General features: G+C 39.6%; 1 protein-coding gene across 1 annotated transcript in view; it reads left to right on the top strand.

The window, feature by feature from the left end:
- Window positions 1-21,385, top strand: part of CMYA5 (cardiomyopathy associated 5) — an 88,010-nt gene that overhangs the window by 33,831 nt on the left and 32,794 nt on the right. Inside the window, exons 2-6 of the mRNA XM_055342226.1 lie at window positions 133-10,141; window positions 13,231-13,326; window positions 14,696-14,929; window positions 16,516-16,538; window positions 20,650-20,768. Of these exons, the coding sequence (XP_055198201.1) occupies window positions 133-10,141; window positions 13,231-13,326; window positions 14,696-14,929; window positions 16,516-16,538; window positions 20,650-20,768 (10,481 nt within the window). The remainder of the gene's footprint in view (window positions 1-132; window positions 10,142-13,230; window positions 13,327-14,695; window positions 14,930-16,515; window positions 16,539-20,649; window positions 20,769-21,385) is intronic.

Below are 21,385 nucleotides of genomic sequence, written 5' to 3' on the forward strand. Positions count from 1 at the left end.
GTATACTGTAAATTTCACATTAATCCGTTACCTAGTAAAATTAGGATATTGACTTGTTTCCATGTATAATTAATATGCTGTTATTTTATTACTAATATATATGATTATTAATAATATTATTGCTTACTTTAGTTTATCAGACCAAGATGAAGAGGGCAAGACCAAGCAGAAGTGTATCATATCTGACCCCTCGTTTTCCATGGTGACGGTTCAACGGGAAGATAGTGGAATAACGTGGGAGACCAATTCAAGCAGGTCTTCTACTCCTTGGGCCTCAGAAGAGAGTCAAACTTCGGGTGTGTGTAGTCTGGAGGGGTCAACTCTGAATTCCCCTCCAGGAAATGTTTCCTTTATAGTGGATGAAGTTAAAAAAGTTCGGAAAAGAGCACCCAAGTCAAAGCGTGGCTCACCATCATTGCGTCGGAAAGGCAACAAAAAAAGAAATTCTCTTGAATCTCAAGATGTTCCAGCAAACAGAAAAGATAATCCTTTAATTTCAGAAAGCCAGGTACTAAAGACCCAGAAAGAGAAGTCATCTACTGGCATTTATGATAAAATGAGAAAAAAGAAGACCACCTCAAGTACACCTCCTATTACCGGGGCAATATACAAAGAACACAAGCCCTTAGTGTTAAGGCCAGTCTACATAGGAACAGTACAATATAAAATTAAGATGTTTAACTCAGTTAAAGAAGAATTAATCCCTCTACAATTTTATGGAACATTGCCAAAGGGTTATGTAATTAAAGAAATTCATTATAGGAAGGGGAAAGATGCATCCATTAGTCTAGAGCCAGATATGAGCAATCGTGATTCTAATATAGTTTCCCAAACAGGCAAATTACTAGCCCAAAGCATAGAAGATGATAAAGTAAAAGAGCTTTCTTCACCCTGGAAAGCTGCACTCTCTAAAGGATCAGAGTCCTTGACCTCCATATTCAGTCATGAAGATAAAAAGAAAATTTACGTTGATTCTCCCCTAACGGCCACATCTGTCACCAAGCACACAGTTTCTTCTCATGCAAGTAATGACACAGCAGAACAAGAAATACAGCTCAGCCCTCCTCAGTCAGTGCCACAACAGCCACGCAATGAAGCAAAACTCCTTGAAATGGAGCCTTCCTCTCCTATACCTGATACATCTACAACTGGGTTCCTGGAAACAGCAAAGGAAGAATTTGAGCCTGATTTACAAGAAATTGTGACTTCAGAGCATGACTTTTCAGTCTTACCACCTTTAGTGAATGAGGTAAAGAAGGAAGATGTGTATTCTGCTGACCATTCTATTTCACTGGAAGCAGAAAAGGATTCTCTGGAAACAGGTGCACTAGGTTTGGCAGCATCCATCCAGGAAGATTTTGGCATAGAGACAGAAGACCTGACTTCATCAGAAAGGGCAGAAGCAGTCTCTGAACAACAAACCCCTCCTCATCTGGATGTCAAAGGAATGCAGAAAGAAAACATTCCTGAGCCACCCATTTCTCTTTCTGAACCTCCAGTGTTAGAGGAACCAAGGAAAGAAGAAGTAGAAACTTCTCTACCAATAGCTGCTACCCCTGAACCTGAAGATTCTAATTTAGTGGAAGAGGAGATCATAGAACTTGAATACCCAGAGAGTCCATCTATTTCTGAGAAGCCGTTCCCACCATATTTGGCCCCTGAAGTGGAGCAGAAAGAAGAGAAGATCTTTTTACCATCACTGAAAACATCAATACCTGAACATGTCGCTTCATCTGAGGAAGAAAGAGAGGAAAATGAGTCTGTTTCTACTGATTCTGCTTTTGTATCAGAATATTCAGTCCCACAGGATTTGAACCATGAGCTGGAGAGGCAAGAAGTAGAGTCAGTTTCTCCATCCACTGTAAAAGGTGTATCTGAACATGCAATTTTTTCAGAAGAGGAGAATGAGGAATTTGAGACTTTAGCCTCTGTGTCTGAACGCTCTCTCTCACCATCCACAACTGAGCAGACCTTTGAATGCCAGGCCCCACTATTTTCAACTGCTACATTAGAACAGGGGGTCCTGTCAGAAGTAGAGGACCTAGGAAGTGAGCATTTCATACCAGACTCAACATCGACTTCCCAAAATGCAGTTCCACCAAGTGCAGTACCGGAACCCTCTAAGAAAATAATTGATGATGTGTCCCCATTAAAATCAAAAGGTGTTTCAGAGCACATGATTTTGTCAGAAGAAAAGAAGGAAGACACTGGATTATATTCCCCAGATGTGGCCTCTGTTTCTGAACACTCCCTCCCACCATCCACAACTGAGCAGACTTCTGAATGCCAGGCCCCACTATTTTCAACCGCTACATTAGAACAGGGGGTCCTGTCAGAAGTAGAGGACCTAGGAAGTGAGCATTTCATACCAGACTCAACATCGACTTTCCAAAATGCAGTTCCACCAAGTGCAGTACAGGAACCCTCTAAGAAAATAATTGATGATGTGTCCCCATTAAAATCAAAAGGTGTTTCAGAGCACATGATTTTGTCAGAAGAAAAGAAGGAAGACACTGGATTATATTCCCCAGATGTGGCCTCTGTCTCTGAACACTCCCTCCCACCATCCACAACTGAGCAGACTTCTGAATGCCAGGCCCTGCCATTTGCAGCCACTTCATCTGAACATGTGGTCCTATCAGAAGAGACAGTAGAAATGGAGTACACACCCTCTTCCACCTTGACTTCTGAATTTTCAGTACCACTATATGCAACACCGGAATCACAGGAAGAAGAAATTGTCCACAGATCCCCTTTAAATCTAAAAGGTGCCTCTTCACCCACGAATTTCTCAGAAGAAGAGCAAGAAGACATTGGGCCTTTTTCTCCAGACTCAGCATTTGTGTCAGAATTCTCATTTTCACCCTATGCAACTCAGGAAGCAGAGAAAAGAGAATTTGAGTGTGATTCTCCAATATGTTTAACATCACCATCTGAGCACACTATTTTATCAGATGAAGACACTGAGGAAATTGAACTTTTTTCACCAGACTCAGCATCACAAGTTTCAATCCCACCATATAGGATCCCAGAAACAAAGAAAAAAGAATCTGAGCATGATTCTCTGGTAACTGCAATATCTGCTTCCGGATATTCTTGTTCTTCAGAAGCAGATGAGGGAGACATTGTCCCGACGGCTGCCACACCTGTGCCTGAGCACCTGAGTTCATCACAGAAGCAACAAGACAAACCTTCCCCTTCAATGTCTGCACCTGAAGACTTGAGACCTTCCACAAATAAAAGGGAGATCAAGGGAGTTCAGCCAGATGCTCAAACAACCTCAACATCTGTATCTGAATGTCTCACTTGGACACAGCAGCAGGTGACGCGAGCATTCTCAGAATCTGAGTCTGAAGACTCGATTTCACCATATTTAACCAGTGAAACGGAGAAGGGAGAAATTCAGACCAGCTCGTCAGTAGTTGCAACACCTGTTTCTTTACCTGCACAATCATTACCAGTAAAGGAAGACACCAAACCTGTTTTGCATTCTGCTCAATATTCAGTTTCACCGGATTCAGTTCATGCACTTCCTAAGGAACAAGAAGCCAAAGCATCGCTCACTCCAAAAGCTGCAAATGAACAGATGGCTTTGTTAAAAGTTAAAAGTAAGGAAGAAATTGTGCCTGATTCTCAAGAAGCTACAGCACATATATCACGGGATCAAGAAATGGAGCCTCAGCCTCCAAATGTTCTAGGGTCTGGAATGAAATATTCAGTTCTGCCTGACTCGGTATGTGAGCCAAAGAAGGATGTTAAACCCAATTTAGCTCCAAATGTGACATCTGAACTAGAACCGAGGATGTTGTCAGAGAATGAGCCTGAAGTAATAAAACCATATTCACCTCTAAAGGACACGTCTTTGTCTGGACCTGAGATTTTATCAGCTGTAAAAATGCAAGCAAAACACGACCCTAAAATAGCTGATACATCTAGAGCATTGCATTCAACTCCACCAAGAGTGCAAGAGGAAGCGGAACCTGGACCGCCTGCACCAGAATTTTCAGAAGAAAGAAAGGAAGAAATTGAACCCAGTTGTTCAATAACTACAACCTCTGTAACTCAGCATGATTCAAGCTTAACCAAGTTAGCAAGAGAAGAAACCCTAACAGATTTATCTTTTACCACGCCTATAGAACATCCAGTCGTAACAGAAGTAGAAAAGAGTGAATTAGGAAGTGGTTTGCCACCACTGGTGACATCTATAGATGAGGATTCACTTTTTAAAGAAGAAAAGAAGGTAGCAAGGAAAACTACTTCTCCCACTGAAACTGCTGCATCCGAAAGTCCAACTTGGTCAGAAGCAGAGAAAGAAATTAAATTTGATTCACCTACAAGAATATCCTCTCTACCAGAGCATTCTTCGTCCAGCGTAGAAACTGAGGAAGTTAAACCTGGGTTGCCAATAACCAAAGCATTGTCTTCTCAGCGTTCAGATGTATCAAAGGATGAGAGGGTAGAAAATGAACAAGGTCTTTCATTTGCTACAGTCCTCAACTCTGAGCAACTGGTTTTATCACAGAAAAAGAATTCTGTGTCTGCTTCAGAGGTGTCAGGTCCTGAACATGTGCTTTTGCTCAACGAAGGTGGTGAGGTGAAGAAAAAAGAAATTGAACTTCCTTCCTCACAAAACATGTCACCTGTACCCAAACATACAGTTCCAAAAGACAAAAATGAGGAAATGGAAAGTTCTTCTCCTGAGCTGGAAAATTTAGTGTCAGCAGACTTAACTTCAACCCCCAGAGATGATAAGAACAGACAGGCAGTGGAGCCATCTTCCACAGCTCAGGGAGATTTCCTGTCAGAAAAACAAGATCTTTCTCTGGCAGAGCTTTCTTTGGAACTTGAAAAGAAAGACAGGCCACACCAAGTATCAGAATTACCAAGCGCTGAGTCAGAATTCACTTGTAGTTTAGGTGGGCAAGATGGATCCATAGATACAAAACAAATAAAATCTCCCATAACTGAAACAGAGGATTCTGTCTTAGAAAAGGGCTTCGCTGAGTTTGGGGGCAGAGGAGAAGGAAAAGAAGAAAACAGGGAACATCATGTGCCAGCTACAGTCGACCCCAAAATTTCAGAGGTTTTATCATGCCTAGAGGAGGAGCCTCAGATTCAAGAAGTTAAATATTTCTCCCCCAAGGTAGTCAGCTTGGGGTCAAAAGAAGCATTGACCCCTCTAGTTGAAGGAGACAGCTTCAAAGAACTTCAGCCACACACTTTTTCTTTAAAAGGATTATCAGAGAAGTTGAACCATTTGGCTGACATTAAAAGTGGAGAAAAGCAAGAAATAAGCCCATTACTGTCAACAGGAATTCTGAAGACACAAGTGATAGGAGACACTGAAATGAAACTAAGTGAAGAAAGAGACCAACCGAATTCATTCCGTGTGCCCCAGAGTATAATAGAACCATCAGAGGTAGTTTCTTCTGACCTCCTTGAGGAACAACAGAAGCCTGGAAAAGCACTTCATTCAGATCAAGCTGTTAAATTACCTGATGTAAGCATGTCTTTTGCAGATAAACAAGATCTAGGTGTTAAACAGCTCGAGGCTGCTCTGCTGGATAAAGACCATACATGTGAGACTGGAAAGCAGCCTCTGCCACATTCTGAAGAAATTCCTTTATCATTACAAGAGCCAGTATCTACACTCAGTACCTCCAGTGGTGACATGGAGGCCTTATCAACTAAAATGTACTCTTCTGAAGAAATAAAGTTGGCCCCCAAACCAAAATCTTTAGTTCCAATTGGAAATATAGAGATAAATGAAGCAGAGGGGAAGCAGATTTTCTCTTTTATCAGAAGTGAAGGTATGATACTGGAGAAAGTAAACACAGAATCTTCCAGGCCTTGCAAAGAAGTCAGCCAGGAAGAAATCAAACTACCTTCTGAAAGAATCTTCCAGAAGCCAGCATCTGGCCCATCAATGGAAGAAATCAAATCAGAAACTATTCCTTCTGCCGCCACAGCAGCCCATTTCCTAGCAGAAGATGCAAAACTTGCCTCAGGCAATGAAAAAGAAGCACACAGAAGTATATCTCCTTTACCTGGAGAGAAGCCATTAGAAGAAGCAAAAATGATTCAGTCAAAGGCTGTAGATGATGTTAATGAAAGTGGGAAGCCAGCATCCGAAGTGAAAATACCCACACCAATAAAACCCCTCTCCTCAATCCAAGACAGTGAAGAACCTCAGCCCACAGAGCCACCTGAGGTGACACAAAAGTTGCCTGAGCAGCCAAAGGCAGTTGAGCCAGTCCTTTCCGAGGAGAAGGGAAAGAAAGGAATTTTATCTTTCACATCATGGATGTCCAGTTTGTTCTTTGGATCAAGCACTTCAGATAAGAAAGTTGCTGAAAAAGATTTAGAAACTCAGCCAAGTCCATCTGTAGAAAAAGCAGTGCCTATGGCAGAGTCTGAAGGAGCAGCTCCAGCTGACTTTAATGCAACCAAGAAACCAGCTGATCATCTGTTACCAGAGGCAAAACTTAAACCTGCTGAAAAATCCAGAGGTACTTTAGTTAAATCTGGTGAAGGCCCAGACTCTGAAGAAAAACCCACATTTTTATCAAATGTGGAAGTTTTACAACAGCCAAAATCCATCTTTGAGGTGTCTAGTGAAGATTATGGGAAAAAAGAAATCCGAGACTATTCAGAGGAAATGGACCTAAACTTGGTAGCTGCTTCTGGTGATGGTGAGGAACATCATGGAATTCAATCTTACTCTCCCATGGGTGAGAAATCCAATGCGGACGAAGTGCAAAATGCTGTTCCTCTTCACATTACTGATAGTAAAAAAGCTCAGAAGCCAGAAATTTCTGCTCCATCTAAATGGAATATTTCTATTCTTAGGGAAGAGCCAAGAAGTGATCAAAAAGAAAAATTACTCTTTTCATTTGATGCAGTAGATAAGGTGCCACAACAGCCAAAATCAGCCTCATCTAGCTTCACAAGTAAAAATATCACGAAGGAATCAGAGAAGCCAGAGACAATAATTTTGCCAGTAGAAGAATCTAAATGCAGTTTAATTGATCTGGGTGAAGACAGGCTGAAGAAAGAAATGCTAAAACCTACTTCCTTGAAAATTTCTGAAGAGGAAACAAAACTCAGGTCTGTTAGCCCAACTGAGGAGAAAGGTGACTTGGAAACCAGATCATATTCCTTGGCAGAAAGGAAGGTACTGGCAGAAAAGCAAGAAACTGTGGTCCCATTAGAATTTAGAGACAATAAAATAGGGAAGGCACAGATTGCACATGGGTCCAGCCCTATTAAATTGGAAGAATCAAAAGCTGCAGCCGTGCTGCAGCAAGTCTCTCAGAATGAAGACCACAAAGAAAGATACACAATAAGGAAGCAGGAGAAAGAAGGAAAACAAAAGCTGTCACAAGTATTTTCAGAAGGAAAGCAGCAGCAAGAAATTCAGCCTTATTCTGTGAATGTAGTTAGGTCTGTGCCTGAAGAATCCGATATCTCCTTATGTCCTTCTTTGGATGAAACTCAGCCATTTTCATTAGTTAAAACTGTATCAGTTACTGAAAAATCAGGAACAGTGCTCTTAGAGGCTCACTCGGAGATCAGGGAAACAAGGGCAGTAGGAACTCAACCACATTCAAAAGAAGAAAGTAAAGTTTTGGTGGAGAAAACTAAGACTTTCCTTCCAGTGGATCTTCCTTATCATGATGAAAGAGATAGCCACTCTTTACCTCAGGAAGGAAATCTGACACTGGAAAAGTCAAGCAGGGATACGGCAAGTCACAATGAAGAAAAGGGCCAGGTCACAGTGGCAGAGCCATCAGAAGGTACTTCAATAGATATTACAAAAGAAAGTAAGAAACAAGGATCTCCATCTAAAGAGTCTGAAAGGATTTTAGATCATCCTTTTGATGAAACAAAGAGCTTAGAAACCCCACCATATTTGTTGTCATCTGTGAAATCACAAACACTTGTTTCAGGAACTTCCCCAGAAATTAGTACAGTGAAGAAACAAGAAATGTCACTGTCAGAATTGACTCCAGATAGGCATACAGTCCATACTCTTCAAACATCTAAAGATCTAACATCAGAAATGTTTAAACAATCGGTTCTTGTTTCAAAGCACCACATGGAGGCTGAGGAAAACGCCCATGTAAGTGAACCAGGCTCTTCAGCAAGCAGCAACTATGCTCAATTTATAAAGAATGCATCAGCAATCAATGCTGGTAGAATGGCTCCTCCTAGAGAAATATCCGAGAAGCCTGGAGACACGTATGCAAAAGATGAAGACTTTGCAGTGACTAGTAAGCCAGCAGGACTTTCAGAAGATCAAAAGAGTGCTTTCAGTATTATTTCTGAAGGCTGCGAGATATTGAATATTCATGCCTCTGCATTTATTTCTTCAGTTGATCAGGAAGAAAGTGAACAAATGCAAGATAAGTTAGAATATTTGGAAGAGAAGGCTTCCTTTAAAACTGTATCCCTTCATGACCGTAGTGAGGCAGTTTCTTGCCATAAATCATTAAAGACTACGTTAGAAGATTCTGATCAAGTTACATCAGTGCAAGAAGATAAACAAAAGGAATCTCTTACCCTGAAAGGGGAGATACCCACAGATTCAGAAACTGATGATTTCACCCTTAATCAGCCCACAGTTCCCAGTGAAGAAGATTATTTTGAAAAATACACATTGATTGATTATAACATCTCCCCAGACCCTGAAAAACAAAAAGCTCCATGGAAATCAAATGTTGAAGTGGAACTCCCAAAGGCAGTTATGGAAGAGACTGTCTCTTTCCCAGAAAGTTCAGAGGAAAGTGCCCTGGAACATGAATATGACTTGGTGAAATTAGATGAAAGCTTCTATGGGATGGAAAAGGACTACAGCAAGTTATCTCACCCAGAAACCCAGAAGCCTTTGGATACCCGGCAATCAGCTGACAAAGATGCTGCAAAGAGCATAAATAGAGATGTGGACTTAAAGGCACCTGGAATGCCTTTATTTGGTGCAGAAGAAGGAGTTTTGTCACGAACCCAGATATTTCCTACCACCACTAAAGCCATTAATCCAGAACTTCTGGAGGAGCCACCTGCACTTGCATTTTTTTACAAGGACCTATATGAACAAGCAGTTGGAGAGAAAAACAAGGAAGAGGAGACAGCTTCTGAAGGTGACAGTGTGAAATCTGAGGCATCATTTCCAAGCAGGAATTCTGACACTGATGATGGAACAGGAATATATTTTGAGAAGTACATACTCAAAGATGACATTCTCCATGACACATCTGTAACTCAAAAGGACCAAGGCCAAGGTCTGGAAGAAAAAACATTTGGTAAGGATGATTCATACCAATCGATAGCTGTAGAAGGGGACATTTGGGGGAGGTCTGGAACTATTTTGGGGGAGAAGAGTCTGGAAGAGAAACAGAAAGCTACTTATGGGGAAGGAGAATTAGTAGGCCTTGTGGAGACCCTTGACAATGAAGCTCTGCAAGGGAAAACTCCCATCACTGAGGAAGTCACAATGGTTACCCAGATGGTAAGCTATGCAGTTCCATTTGAAGACACCCATCATGTCCTGGAGAGAGCAGATGAAACAAGTAGTCAGAATAATGAAGCAGCAAGTGCAAGTCCAGAAGTCAATCTGAATGTCCCAGTGCAAGTGTCCTTCCCAGAGGAAGAATTTGCATCTGGCATAACTTGTGTTCAAGAAACACTGCAAGAAGAACCTAAAATAATGGTCCCACCGGAGCCAAGTGAAGACAGACTTCACAGCAGCCCTGTTCAGGATGAGTATGAATTTGCCGAATCCCCGAATTATGAAATGGTTGCACAAGACACTTTATCAGAGGAACTGTATTCAGAACCCACGCCTGAAGATGTGTTATCTCAAGGAAAGGAATCCTTTGAACACGTCAGCGAAAATGAATTTGTGAGTGAGGTGGAACAAAGTATGTCTGCTGAACGGAAGGAGTTGGGCAGAGAGAAGACAGAACAAGAACAATTATCCTCAGAGTTAGCAACTGAGAAGGAACAAAAGGAACTGAAAAAGTCCCAGATTGACACATACTGTTACACTTGCAAAAGCCCAATTTCTGCGGTTGACCAGATGTTTGGCATGCACAAAGACCATGAGGTTGCAACACTTGATACAGCTATAAGTGCTGTAAAGGTAAAAAGATTTTAAAGTATATAAGTACATAATAATACATTTACATTTAATTTTTTTCATATTTTCTCAACTTAAAGAATGACCAGTATTTGATATATTCATATTTAGGCAAAAGAGTCTGAAAGAAAGCTAAGAAGTTTTTCCTAGGCATCTAGTTAAGATTAGTTTGACTTATGTTTGTTGGACATACACCATGTGTCAGTCATTTTTCTAGGTTCTGGCAATACCAGTGTAAATAACACAGGGTCACAGTCTTTGAGGGGTCTTATGGTGGTAGCCCTTAACATTATCTGAAAAAGCCAAATAATTTTAAATTGAAAAATATACTTTCAAGCATAAAATACAATTCATTTTCTGTTATCTACACTATCATTCTTTAAAAATACAGATTTATATTACATTGAGCAATTTTATTGCAAGTTTTATAAAATATTCAATACAGTTTTAAATTTTGGTTTTCCCTGTATTTCCTTTTTGGGTATAAGGTTAATATAAAAAATGGAGAGCTTTTGCATTCTTTCTGTGTCTATAGACTCCCAATGTTAAAAAGTTTGTCACAATACATATCCTTATGCATGTGATTATAAATACTCTGTTTCTCCCGAGATATTAGTGGAAATCAAGCAGTTAGTCTTTGAGATTCTTACATACTTTCAGTAGCCTTCTACCTGGAATTCCCACCCTTCTCTCTTCAAGCCATCCTCTCCTTCATTAGCCAGAATGATCTTAAAATGCAAGTAAACAAAAGAATTGAGCACTCACTATGTGCCAGGCACTGTGTTAAGTTTTTTATACACAAGGTATCTTTTACTCCTCATAACAACCCTGTTATCATCACCAATTTGCAGGTAATGAAATGGGTGCAGATAGTTTCAATGATTTGCCCAAGGTCATGGAAGACAGACTAGGATTGATACCCAGGTCTGTCTGATGCCAGACCTCATATTCTTGACTGTATATCCATATTGCTTGGCCCAGTGCCTTGCTAATGATAGCAATTTTCAATATGATTATTCAATTAGGTCACTGTTAAATAATTGTTAGGCTCATTTTGATTTCAAAAAGGACATGTTAGAATCTTGGCATCCCCCCCCCCCCCAATTTAAACTTCTCAATTCTCTAACATTGGTTCTGTTTCTTCAAGGTGAAATTTTGTTGAAACTTTACCTAGATAAAGTTTGGGGGTAGAGGATGTGGCAATTTTTTAATGAAGTCTCAGGCTTCTGGATGCTTTAGCAATGAAATGTGCCCAATTCTGTGATGACACTTGGTTTTGTTAACTGACAACTACCAGGCACTGTCAGCAGAAAGAAGGCTAGATGTTTTTCAGCGTTCTTAATTATGGTTTATTCATCTCTGAGTTTAAGAAATTAAAAAATAATTCTGTCTAAATATTGTCAACTTAAAAATTTCAAAAGCAAGGAGATATATCTCCTGCTTTGAAACCATTTTGAAGTTTTTACCCCTAAACTTCTCCACACAGTATGACTAAAAAAAGGTAGAAAACTAGTTCTCTAAAGCCAAAGAGACCTGCTTTGTTTCATTAAATTAACTGTGAAGATTAAGAGCAGGTTGGCATCTTTTAAAAATTAGAAGTCAATTTAAAAGGTTAAAACTTGAGAATTCTCTAGCATCTAGTAGGCCATTTGTGATTATTCAGGAACTGGTGGCTGCATTTACAGGTCCTTACTTCACCTCCTCTGCCATCCCCACTGTGGTGGCTTATTTTTTGTCACTTATTTTTTATTTTCTTCCTTCACTCTCTCTCTCTTTCTCAGTATTTATTGACCCCCCCAATTCCATGGCAGGAGCTGTGCTAATCATTGAGAATGAAAACAAAAATAAAAGAAGATGGACTTATGGACCCCCAAAATCAGTACAGCATTGTGGGAGTACAATGTTCTGAGAAAGGAATCTTTTGAGAGTGAGTGGAATGGTGCAGTGGGACTGGAAGAGTTAGGGAAGGTGAAGCTTGGGTGAGCCATCAGTAGGATAGAGTTTTTCCAGCAATCAAGGGCATGGAGGACATTCTAGAGATAGGGAATACCACATGAAAAAGCACATAGGTGAGAAGAGTTCAAGGAAAGATGAGGCTTGTGGAGAACAGGCAAGGGCTACAGAGGGGAGCAGATACCAGATCCTGAGGAGGCTTCCATCTGTGTAATTTCTCCATCTTTCTGAGGACAGTGGATGAGGCAGCCGAAGTTCTGTTACTTATGTTGTTTTTTTTTTTATTTAAAGATTTTATTTATTCATGAGAGACAACAGAGAGAGAGAGGCAGAGACACAGGCAGAAGGAGAAGTAGGCTCCTCGCAGGGAGCCTGATGCAGGACTTGATCCCAGGACCCCGGGATCATGACCTGAGCCAAAGACAGACACTCAACCACTGAGCCACCCAGGTGCCTCTGTGTTGTTCCTTGTTAAGTTAGGCAGGATGTAGTATAGCTGGGTTTGTAACTGCGGCTAAGATAGCTACCATCTTTCTCCAACACCTATACCTTTTCTACTTGGCTGTCATTCCCTGAGTATTTTAACTCTTTGAGGATTACTAAAACCTTTAGGTCTCTGTGGTAGACAATTTTCATCATTTGCTCTGCTAAACTTCTGGCCTGGTGACATTCTGATCACCTTCTCAGAGTCAGGTGATCCAGGCACATCTGAGGCCATTGGCACAAATGTGAGAAGACTACTTGGGTATGTTGGGCCAGTTCAGCAAAAAGTCTACAATCTTAGAAGAAGAGAATATATAAAAATTGAGGCTTTACTAAGGAGAAATAATTCAAATCCCTAGTTTACTAAAACAAGTATGCTTTGAACTTACCTACTCAACAAGAAGTCCTTCCTCTTGTGTAAGAAAATAAACTTTCTATTGCTTGTACTCACAAACTTCCTAATTGTTTATCATACAGAATTATCTACACTCAATTTAGATGAAGCAGCAAAGAAAATTTAAAGATTGATTTGTTAGTGAACATGATATGGTAAATCTTTACCAAACATACTAAACTTGTAAGGAAATTAGAATTCACTGCTTGCAGTTCTTTTCTCAAATGTCATATACTAAGCAGATCTTAATTTTTGTCTTCAGGTCCAACTAGCAGAATTTCTTGACAATTTACAAGAAAAGTCATTGAGGATTGAAGCCTTTGTTAGTCAGATAGAATCTTTTTTTAACACCATCGAGGTAAGTTACCATATCCCTTTTACTTTGACCTGGTTTGTTCATGTCATCATAAGGAAATGCTTCTGAACCAGAACAATCTGAATTAGGGATTGTGTGTGCATATATGGTTTGCTGTTGTTGGTTTTGTTCCATTAAAAATGAAGTTTTTGAAAGTCTTCCATCTGTGTGTAATCAGTGAAACCATTTCCTTTCTAATAAATGACTTGCCCTTAAAAACGTATACACATTTATTGGGTGCTTACTATGATAGGACAAATCATTGCATGCTTTATCCAATTTAATCCTTATAATAACTATACAAGGGTTATTAATATTGTTCCCATTTTATAGATAAGAAATTAAGAGTTAAGTATGTTATCCAAGGTCATAGTAAATTGATAGTAACTTGAGAGCCAAAATTTGAATTGGTCTGAGTTCTTATGTGTTCCACCATCTTTTCCTTTACCAATTAGCTCTGCAGAAATGCTCAAAGCCACTGCCCAATGTCCATGCCCAGGACAAATGAGTGTTGCTCATGGTACCATTGCCTTTGATGAGTTCATGCCCTCCTAGCTGTTGGCCCCTGCTCCCTCCACAGTGAAGAAGGGGCAATGCTCCATCCATATGCAGAGATGGCCCAGGCATCCTCCCTGGTCAATCAGAAGAGGTGGAGGGTCCTTGCAGAAGGCTGGTGCATAGTTTCCTTATCATTAGGCCAACTATGCATCCTAGTTTGCTTGAGAGGGGTCTGCTTAATTCCTGTTGTAGATCAGTTAAAACCTGCTAATTATTTCTAGTGCCCCCTACCAAATGTCTGTTTTAGACTATAAATTATATGATCATTTTATCACTAGCCCTGTAGTGAGAACAGTTAGGCATCTGGATTTGTCCAGATAGGCAAGAAGTTTCTCTTACTGTGGTGGAAACTGCCCCCCCCACGGCCCCCGGAGAGCATTTGTGGATGTAGCTCCCTGTCCAATATCCTGCTGCTCACTTCCTCACTCTGTGATTTCAATGGAGTGGTGAAAATGGCACTAAGCCCTTTCTATTACCTGAAGGCCAGGGATCTTCATTCACTGTGATGCCATTTTCATGTTTTATCCTGTGGAGATGCAAGTGGGCAAGTCACACAAGTATCTTTTTTGTGTGTTTGGTTAACTAAATCCTTCTTGATAATACTCTTACAATTAGCTTTATTGCAAAGCTAACTATGGCAAAGGGGGTTGGTGTGTTGGAAACTTAGACTGTGCTCATAATCTGTGATTCTCTTAACAAGACATAAGAGGTCAATTATTTGAAAGGCCAGTGTTTCTCTCAAAAGAAAAGATTAAGACATGAAAATAAGACTTCTGATTTCATTCCGAAGTGGTTTTGTTTGTTTATATTTTAGGAGAACTGTAGTAAAAATGAGAAAAGGCTAGAAGAACAGAATGAGGAGATGATGAAGAAGGTTTTAGCACAGTATGATGAGAAGGCCCAGAGCTTTGAGGAAGTGAAGAAAAAGAAGATGGAGTTCTTACATGACCAGATGGTCCACTTTCTACAGAGCATGGACACGGCCAAGGACACGTTGGAGAGCATTGTGAGAGAAGCAGAGGAGCTTGATGAGACTGTTTTCCTGACGGTAAGCACCAGTTAAAACAGGCCCAGACACCCTGTATCTGCTCTACTCACGCAAGACTAATTTTTAGAATTCGTCTTTCAGTGTTCCCCAAGATTATTTATATATCCCCAAGTTATATTTTTATATAAACCCCAAGTGTGGGGTTTATATAATTCTGACACTTAAAAATTATTAGGGCATGCCTGATACCTATTGAAAAGGCCCAGAAAATCCTTACAGTCTTGACACCCAGATCCAGCTGAAGGACACATGGAAGTCAGGTCCCAGCATCATCCATTCATTCTGTTACATGGATTGGTCACTTTCTAAGAGGGAAGGAAAACAGCATGACAACCTTCCTCATGCTGTGCTTTCCCTTTGGGTGCCAGTCTGACCTCCCAGTGCCTGGCATCCTCATACTGGCCTCTGGGCCCATCCTCTCCACCCCTATTCCCTAATCTGAAGAGATGTCTCATAGGGACCATTCCCTCCAGGCTTCACCAAGTGGCTGAGTATACTTGCAGCGTTTCAGTATACTTGGCAGCAAGAGAAAGGATGACATAATGTGATACCTCTCTCATGCAACATATAGATGTTTTTACAAGGGTCTTCCTGGGGACCAGATTCCTTAATTCAAACAAGTATCCTGTGGACTGGAATTCCCCTGGGGGATCCTGAAATTGCACTGCAGAGGCAGCTCTTTGCTTTCCGAATTCCCTAGAATATTCAGTAACGTACTGGTTCTCCATGGAACTGGGATTAACCAGGAGTAGTATATGCCAGTCCTGCACCTAACTGTCAAACTGGGAGAAAGCACCATCTTCTGATGGTAGGCACCTCCCTTTCAAAGTTCCCCAGTCATCCCAGCTCTCTAGTAAAGTCTGGAGATAGGCTTTTGACTTGGGGATACTTCCAGCCAGGACAAATTTGAGTGAGGTGGACATGGCATCTTCAAGAGAGACTGAAAATCATTCAGTTTTCTTTATGTTTCAAGCTAAGCTTTAATCTTTTAAAATTAGGCACCTCTTGTGAAGTATAACATTAATGAAGTTCTTTCTGTCCCTAAGAACTTTACCTTTGTTTGATAAGAATATTTTTTCTCTAGAACAAATTGTAAAAAAGAAAGCATTTTTTTCCTGCTTATGAAAGTGATATGTATCCATTTTAGAAAATTTGGGAAATACAGAAAAGCACGAAGAAGGTGTCACTCAGAGATAACTACTGGTTACATTTTAGGTATATACCCCACATTGAACAAATGGAAGTCCTTTTTCTTTGGAGAATTCTATTCTGGAAGCTAAGCCATTTGTTAATGAGTAGAGAGGAGCAGCCTTGCTGCTGAATTCACTGCTGGCCTTCCTTAGCACAGAGAGTAGAGCAGAACTGGAAACTAAAGCGCCCTCTGTCCCTGCCCAGATCCCGCCACCCCTTCTGGGCACTGATTTCCTTCCTGTCGGAGCTGTAGCCACCCAAAAGAAATAACCTCAGGAAAGCTAAAAAGTTATAGAACATGCATAATCTTAACGCTCTTGGTTGGTTTTTCCTTTTGTCGTTAATTAGTTTCTCTCTCTCTCTCTCTTTCTCTCCCCTTCTCATTCCCTCATAAGTCGTTTGAGGAAATCAATGAAAGGTATATAAAACATGGCACAATGTAGTGGCAACTGAGAATAGCATGACTGTATGCTTTATTTTTAATATTTTGATGCTTTCTAGAAAATGAGCTGCCAATTAAAAAATACATACATTTACTGAGCTACTGAAGTTTCACTTTTAGACACTATGCTTTTAAAAGCTAAACGACAGCTTTGAAAGAAAATTGCATGTGCTTTAGTTAAATAACAATTATCATAATGTAGATTTTTAACTGCTTCCTTGAGATGTGTTCTATGTTTTCAGCCTAATCTGGACCATCTTTCTTGTCATTGCATATAGAACATTGTGTAGATACTTAGACTTATTGGTTAAATATAAGCATTTGAAAAAATCATTCATTTTTGCTTTGAGTAGTTTTATGACTTATGTAATCTTAATGGAATGTTCTCATTTTATCTTCAAAAGATAGGCATGCACTTATCTTTCTGCTCAGCTAATCTAAATGAATCTTCCTCTTTTGATTATGTTTTGTCTTTGTTGCTGTTGTTAACACTCAATCTAAGGGAAATTTGTCATTACTTTTAAGAGGCAAAACACTCAACAAGAAACTAGGAAATGTCTATAAAAACGGATACCATCAGATCTATATTTATGTTTTGGAGGATCTGATATTGAACTGCTTGTACTGATCTGACACATTTTCCCTTTTGCCCCAGAGCAAGACCTAAGGCCCTTTCTACTAGCTGAGCCTAATGTTCTTATCATTTTTACTCCTTTAATGTAAATTTTAAAAATTGTAAAATTGTGAGTTTACTCAGTGATAAACCATGAGAGAGCATACAGCAAAATAAAAAAATTTATATTTGTGATATGTTCAAATAAAACTGATTTTTTAGATAATGAAAACTGCACAGATAAATCCTGTTTACCTTTAAAAACAATCTATTCAGTAGAATATTGCTAATAACTTTTAAGAAAATAACTTGTATATTAATATTGGCATTAATCAATAAGGGTTTTATTATAATGGCTCTCTTAAATTACCCAGGGAGCTTTCAAAAGTGCTGACACTTGAGTCTTACCTTTTGAGATTCCATTTAATTGGTCTGGGGGTATGGGCTGGGCATTCTTAAAGCTTCTGAGGTGATTTTAATGGGCAGACAGGGTTGAGAACCTCTGGTTTATAACAGTCTATATGGGTCTGTGATGGCCCAGTGGTTCCTCAAACTGGCTGTGCCTGAATTACCAATGCAGTTTCTTAAGCTAGAGCCCCTGGAGCCCCATCCCAGTTCCACTAGAGGAGAATCCAGGGTGGGACAAGAGCTCTGCATGTTTACCAGTTATCACACAGGAGTCTGAGGCACACCAGGCAGGTCTAGGAACTCAGACCCAGGCTTTGCTCCCAGTTTTCTTTATGGTTAAAAAATGATACATTTCTCTAAGTATTACTGATTTTTATTTTTATCTAAAAATACACAGATTCATAGTGTCATTTCATATATATTGGATGCATTATGTGCTTACTTAACATTGCATCTACCCATGGAACATATTGATTGACAGGAAAACTTGGTGAATAAAAAATTGCAAATGCTTTTACCTTTAAAAATGCTATAGTACATTTTTATTTTTCTAAATATTAGAATATTAACTTGCTAATATGAATTGTCATTCATTTAATTCTAAATACCATTTCTTTGGTTTTGTGCTTGACGTTATTCATCTGTGTGTCTTTTTAATTAATTTTTATTTCATTGTCCAGTTGACAATGAATGATCTCTGCTAAAGCTGCATGCCATGCCCCCTAAAGGAGAGTAGATTTGGGATAATCATTATTTTTCTGTGAAGAAAAAAGACAGGCAAATTTGGGATTTGGTGATGAAATGTGAGCAATTAATGAAAGCCTCATTAGACATGCACATATGTACACACACATAGACACACATGCGTAAAAGTGGTAAAGCTTGATTGTTTCACTAAAAAGAAGGCTTTAATGTGCTCAAGACAATTTCTGCCTCACAGTCTCAATGTTATTAGTGTTCCTTTCCGTGAGAAGTGCTTATTATCTACTTGGTTTTTTTTTTACTTTGTTTCTTCTCCCTCTCTTCATATTATATCTCTAAAGGCAGTGCTTGTCTATTAAATGATTTTTCTCAACACTAAAACTGCTTAAATTAAGGAATGCTGTCAAACATATTTAGACTCAATATTTGCATATTTTGAAAAACACATTTGCTTAGAAAATGCTGGCCTGTTAAGAAGATGCATTTTCCCCCTCTCCAGTTTGCTTTTTTATATTATAATAATGAAAAAGAAGGAGAGTCTCAACACCTGTAGGACCTGCTCTTAAAAAGATGTTCACTTTCCCTTTCACATATGGATGTTAAAATTGAACAGGTCAGGGCATAAGGGAAGATGCAGACATTTTACTTGTGGTATCTACAGTCAAACTTTTGTGTTTCAGGAAGTCTCCCATCTAGTCAGTGTTGTGTGTTGACTAGGCTTAGTATATGTACTCGTCAGCCTTGTTTGTTAATTTGGAATCTGTCATCTCCATGTGGCCTCTGCGCCCCCAAAGCCCTCCTTTTAGGCTCATGATGTCTTCCCTCACCCAGAGCATTGTGGGCTTCTCCCAACCGACCTCACTGCGCCTTTGCTCTGTTTGCTCTGATCCTTTCTCAGACTCATGCCAGTTAATTCTTCCCTTGTGAAAACATTTCTGTGACTCTCCTTGCCTTACAAGATAAAATGGAAACTCTTGGTGGACACAAAAGGCTCTTCACAGTCAAGCCACAAACCTCCTGTTTGTTATCTGTCTCCATTCCCCAGCAATCAAGGTGGCCCGTGGCCCCTAACTCCTAATGAGCATAGTGGACACTCTTTAAATATTTCAGTTATATTTTATAATCTTCTCCCCTCACACTGATGAAAACGTTTTACCAGACCTGAGATCCTGATATTCTCACCTAAGTGAAAGTGTCCTCTACTCATTCAAAATTTGTTAAACACCTACTGTGTGCCAAGTAACACAGTGCAATATGGCAGTGAACAAAAAAGAGTCTTTTTCTGCACGTAGATGATATTCTGGTGAAGTAGAAAGACAGAAAGAAATGGGTTGAGGAAGTAAAATTTAATAGAATGAAGAATATCAGGGACACTTAGTGCTGTGTTAGTGGCATACTCAGGGCTGGCCTCTCTGAGGAGCTGACATTTGAACAGAGATCTAGGTTAAGTGAAGAAAGAGCCATACAGTATGTAGGAGAAGAAAGTTCCAACAGCAAGAGCAAAGGCTTAGAGGTGCAAACCAAGAAGTCCATAAAAGGTGCAGTTAATGAAGCTGATGGAGTTCCCCCAAAACTGGCTTAACTGCTGTAATATATTTCTCGTCTCCTGTGAGCGAGATGCAGAAAGGAGAGCTCCTAACCAAATTTTAGGCCCCTCATGCTAAAGTGAAATGCTTTTACAATCTCTCCTTACCTTTTTCCCTCTTCAGAATCAACCTGTTTTTATTTGTTTGTTTGTTTTGTTCATTTGTTTTAAAGCCCAGTTTACACCTGGATACAAAGACTTAACATCCCTCCCAGGAGGGTCTTGAGTATATAAATGCTGTTGGCTTATAAAACTGCGGTTTGTTTAGTCTTTTAAGAATTTAGACTTTGTCCTCTGTCACTGCTGTATCCCCAGTACCCAGAACAGTGCCTGGCACACAGGAGGTGAACACAGTTTTTGAAAGACTAAATAACTAGAAGCATAATTGGGAGGGTGAAGACCAGCAAAGACATCATACAGTGTATGAATTTCCAGATGGGCTTGCAACCTTTATATTCTTCAGGAAATAAGGAAAAGATAATCATCAGAATACAATAATTTTTAGGATTACAGATGTAATATTGAGACTGTGTAATTTGATGGAATCTATTCAGATTTGAGAATATAGGCATGGAATTTCTAATATTAACCAGTTACCCCAAAGGATCCTAAGAATAAATAAATTTTAGACATATCCTTGTACACAGCAAAACAGTTTATCTCCTATTTGGATACAGTGCCTCACAAAACCCACCACCACCACCAACAAACTCATTTTAGTTTTCATTCTGTATGTTGATAATTTCTTGACTTACTTGGAAATGTCTTCCCTCTGATAGGTTGCTTTCTGCAATGGAGAGCACTGCTTCTTTAGAGAAAATGCCTGCTGCGTTTTCGCTTTTTGAACATTATGATGACAGCTCAGCAAGAAGTGACCAGATGTTAAAGCAAGTGGCTGGTAGGAATTTTAATATATTAATTACCTCAATGAAATTTGGCAGGTTTCCTTGTTTGTCTTGAAAGTTTTTAAATTAAAGTATAGTTGACAATATGTAGGTTTCAAGTGTATAACATGATGAATCAAAAATTCTGTACATGAAACTTTGCTCACCAGGAGAAGTGTAGTCACCATCCGTCACCATACAGTGTTATTACAGTATTATTTACTAAATTCCCTATGCTGTATTTCTTATCTCTGTGACTTATTTATTTTATAACTGGAAGTCTGTACCTCTTAATCCCCTATACATACTCCATCCCTGAGCCCCCTCTTGCAACCACCAGTTTGTTCTCTGTATTAATGATTTTGTTTCTGTTTTTGTTTGCTTGTTTGTTTGTTCTGTTTTTTTTGATTCCACACATAAGTGAAATCATTTGGTATTGGTCTTTCTCTGACTTATTTCACTTAGCATAATACCTCCTAGGTCCATCCATGTTGCTTGTGAGTAGAAAGATTTCATTCTTTTTTTTATGGCTGAGTACCCAGTGGTGGCATTCCTGGATTGTATGGTATTTCTGTTTTTAATTTTTTGAGGAACCTCCCTACTGTCTTCCACAGTGGCTACATCAGTTTGC

Source organism: Nyctereutes procyonoides, unplaced genomic scaffold (genome assembly GCF_905146905.1).
Source record: "Nyctereutes procyonoides isolate TBG_1078 unplaced genomic scaffold, NYPRO_anot_genome, whole genome shotgun sequence".
In the NCBI taxonomy this organism is placed as follows: Eukaryota; Metazoa; Chordata; class Mammalia; order Carnivora; family Canidae; genus Nyctereutes; species Nyctereutes procyonoides.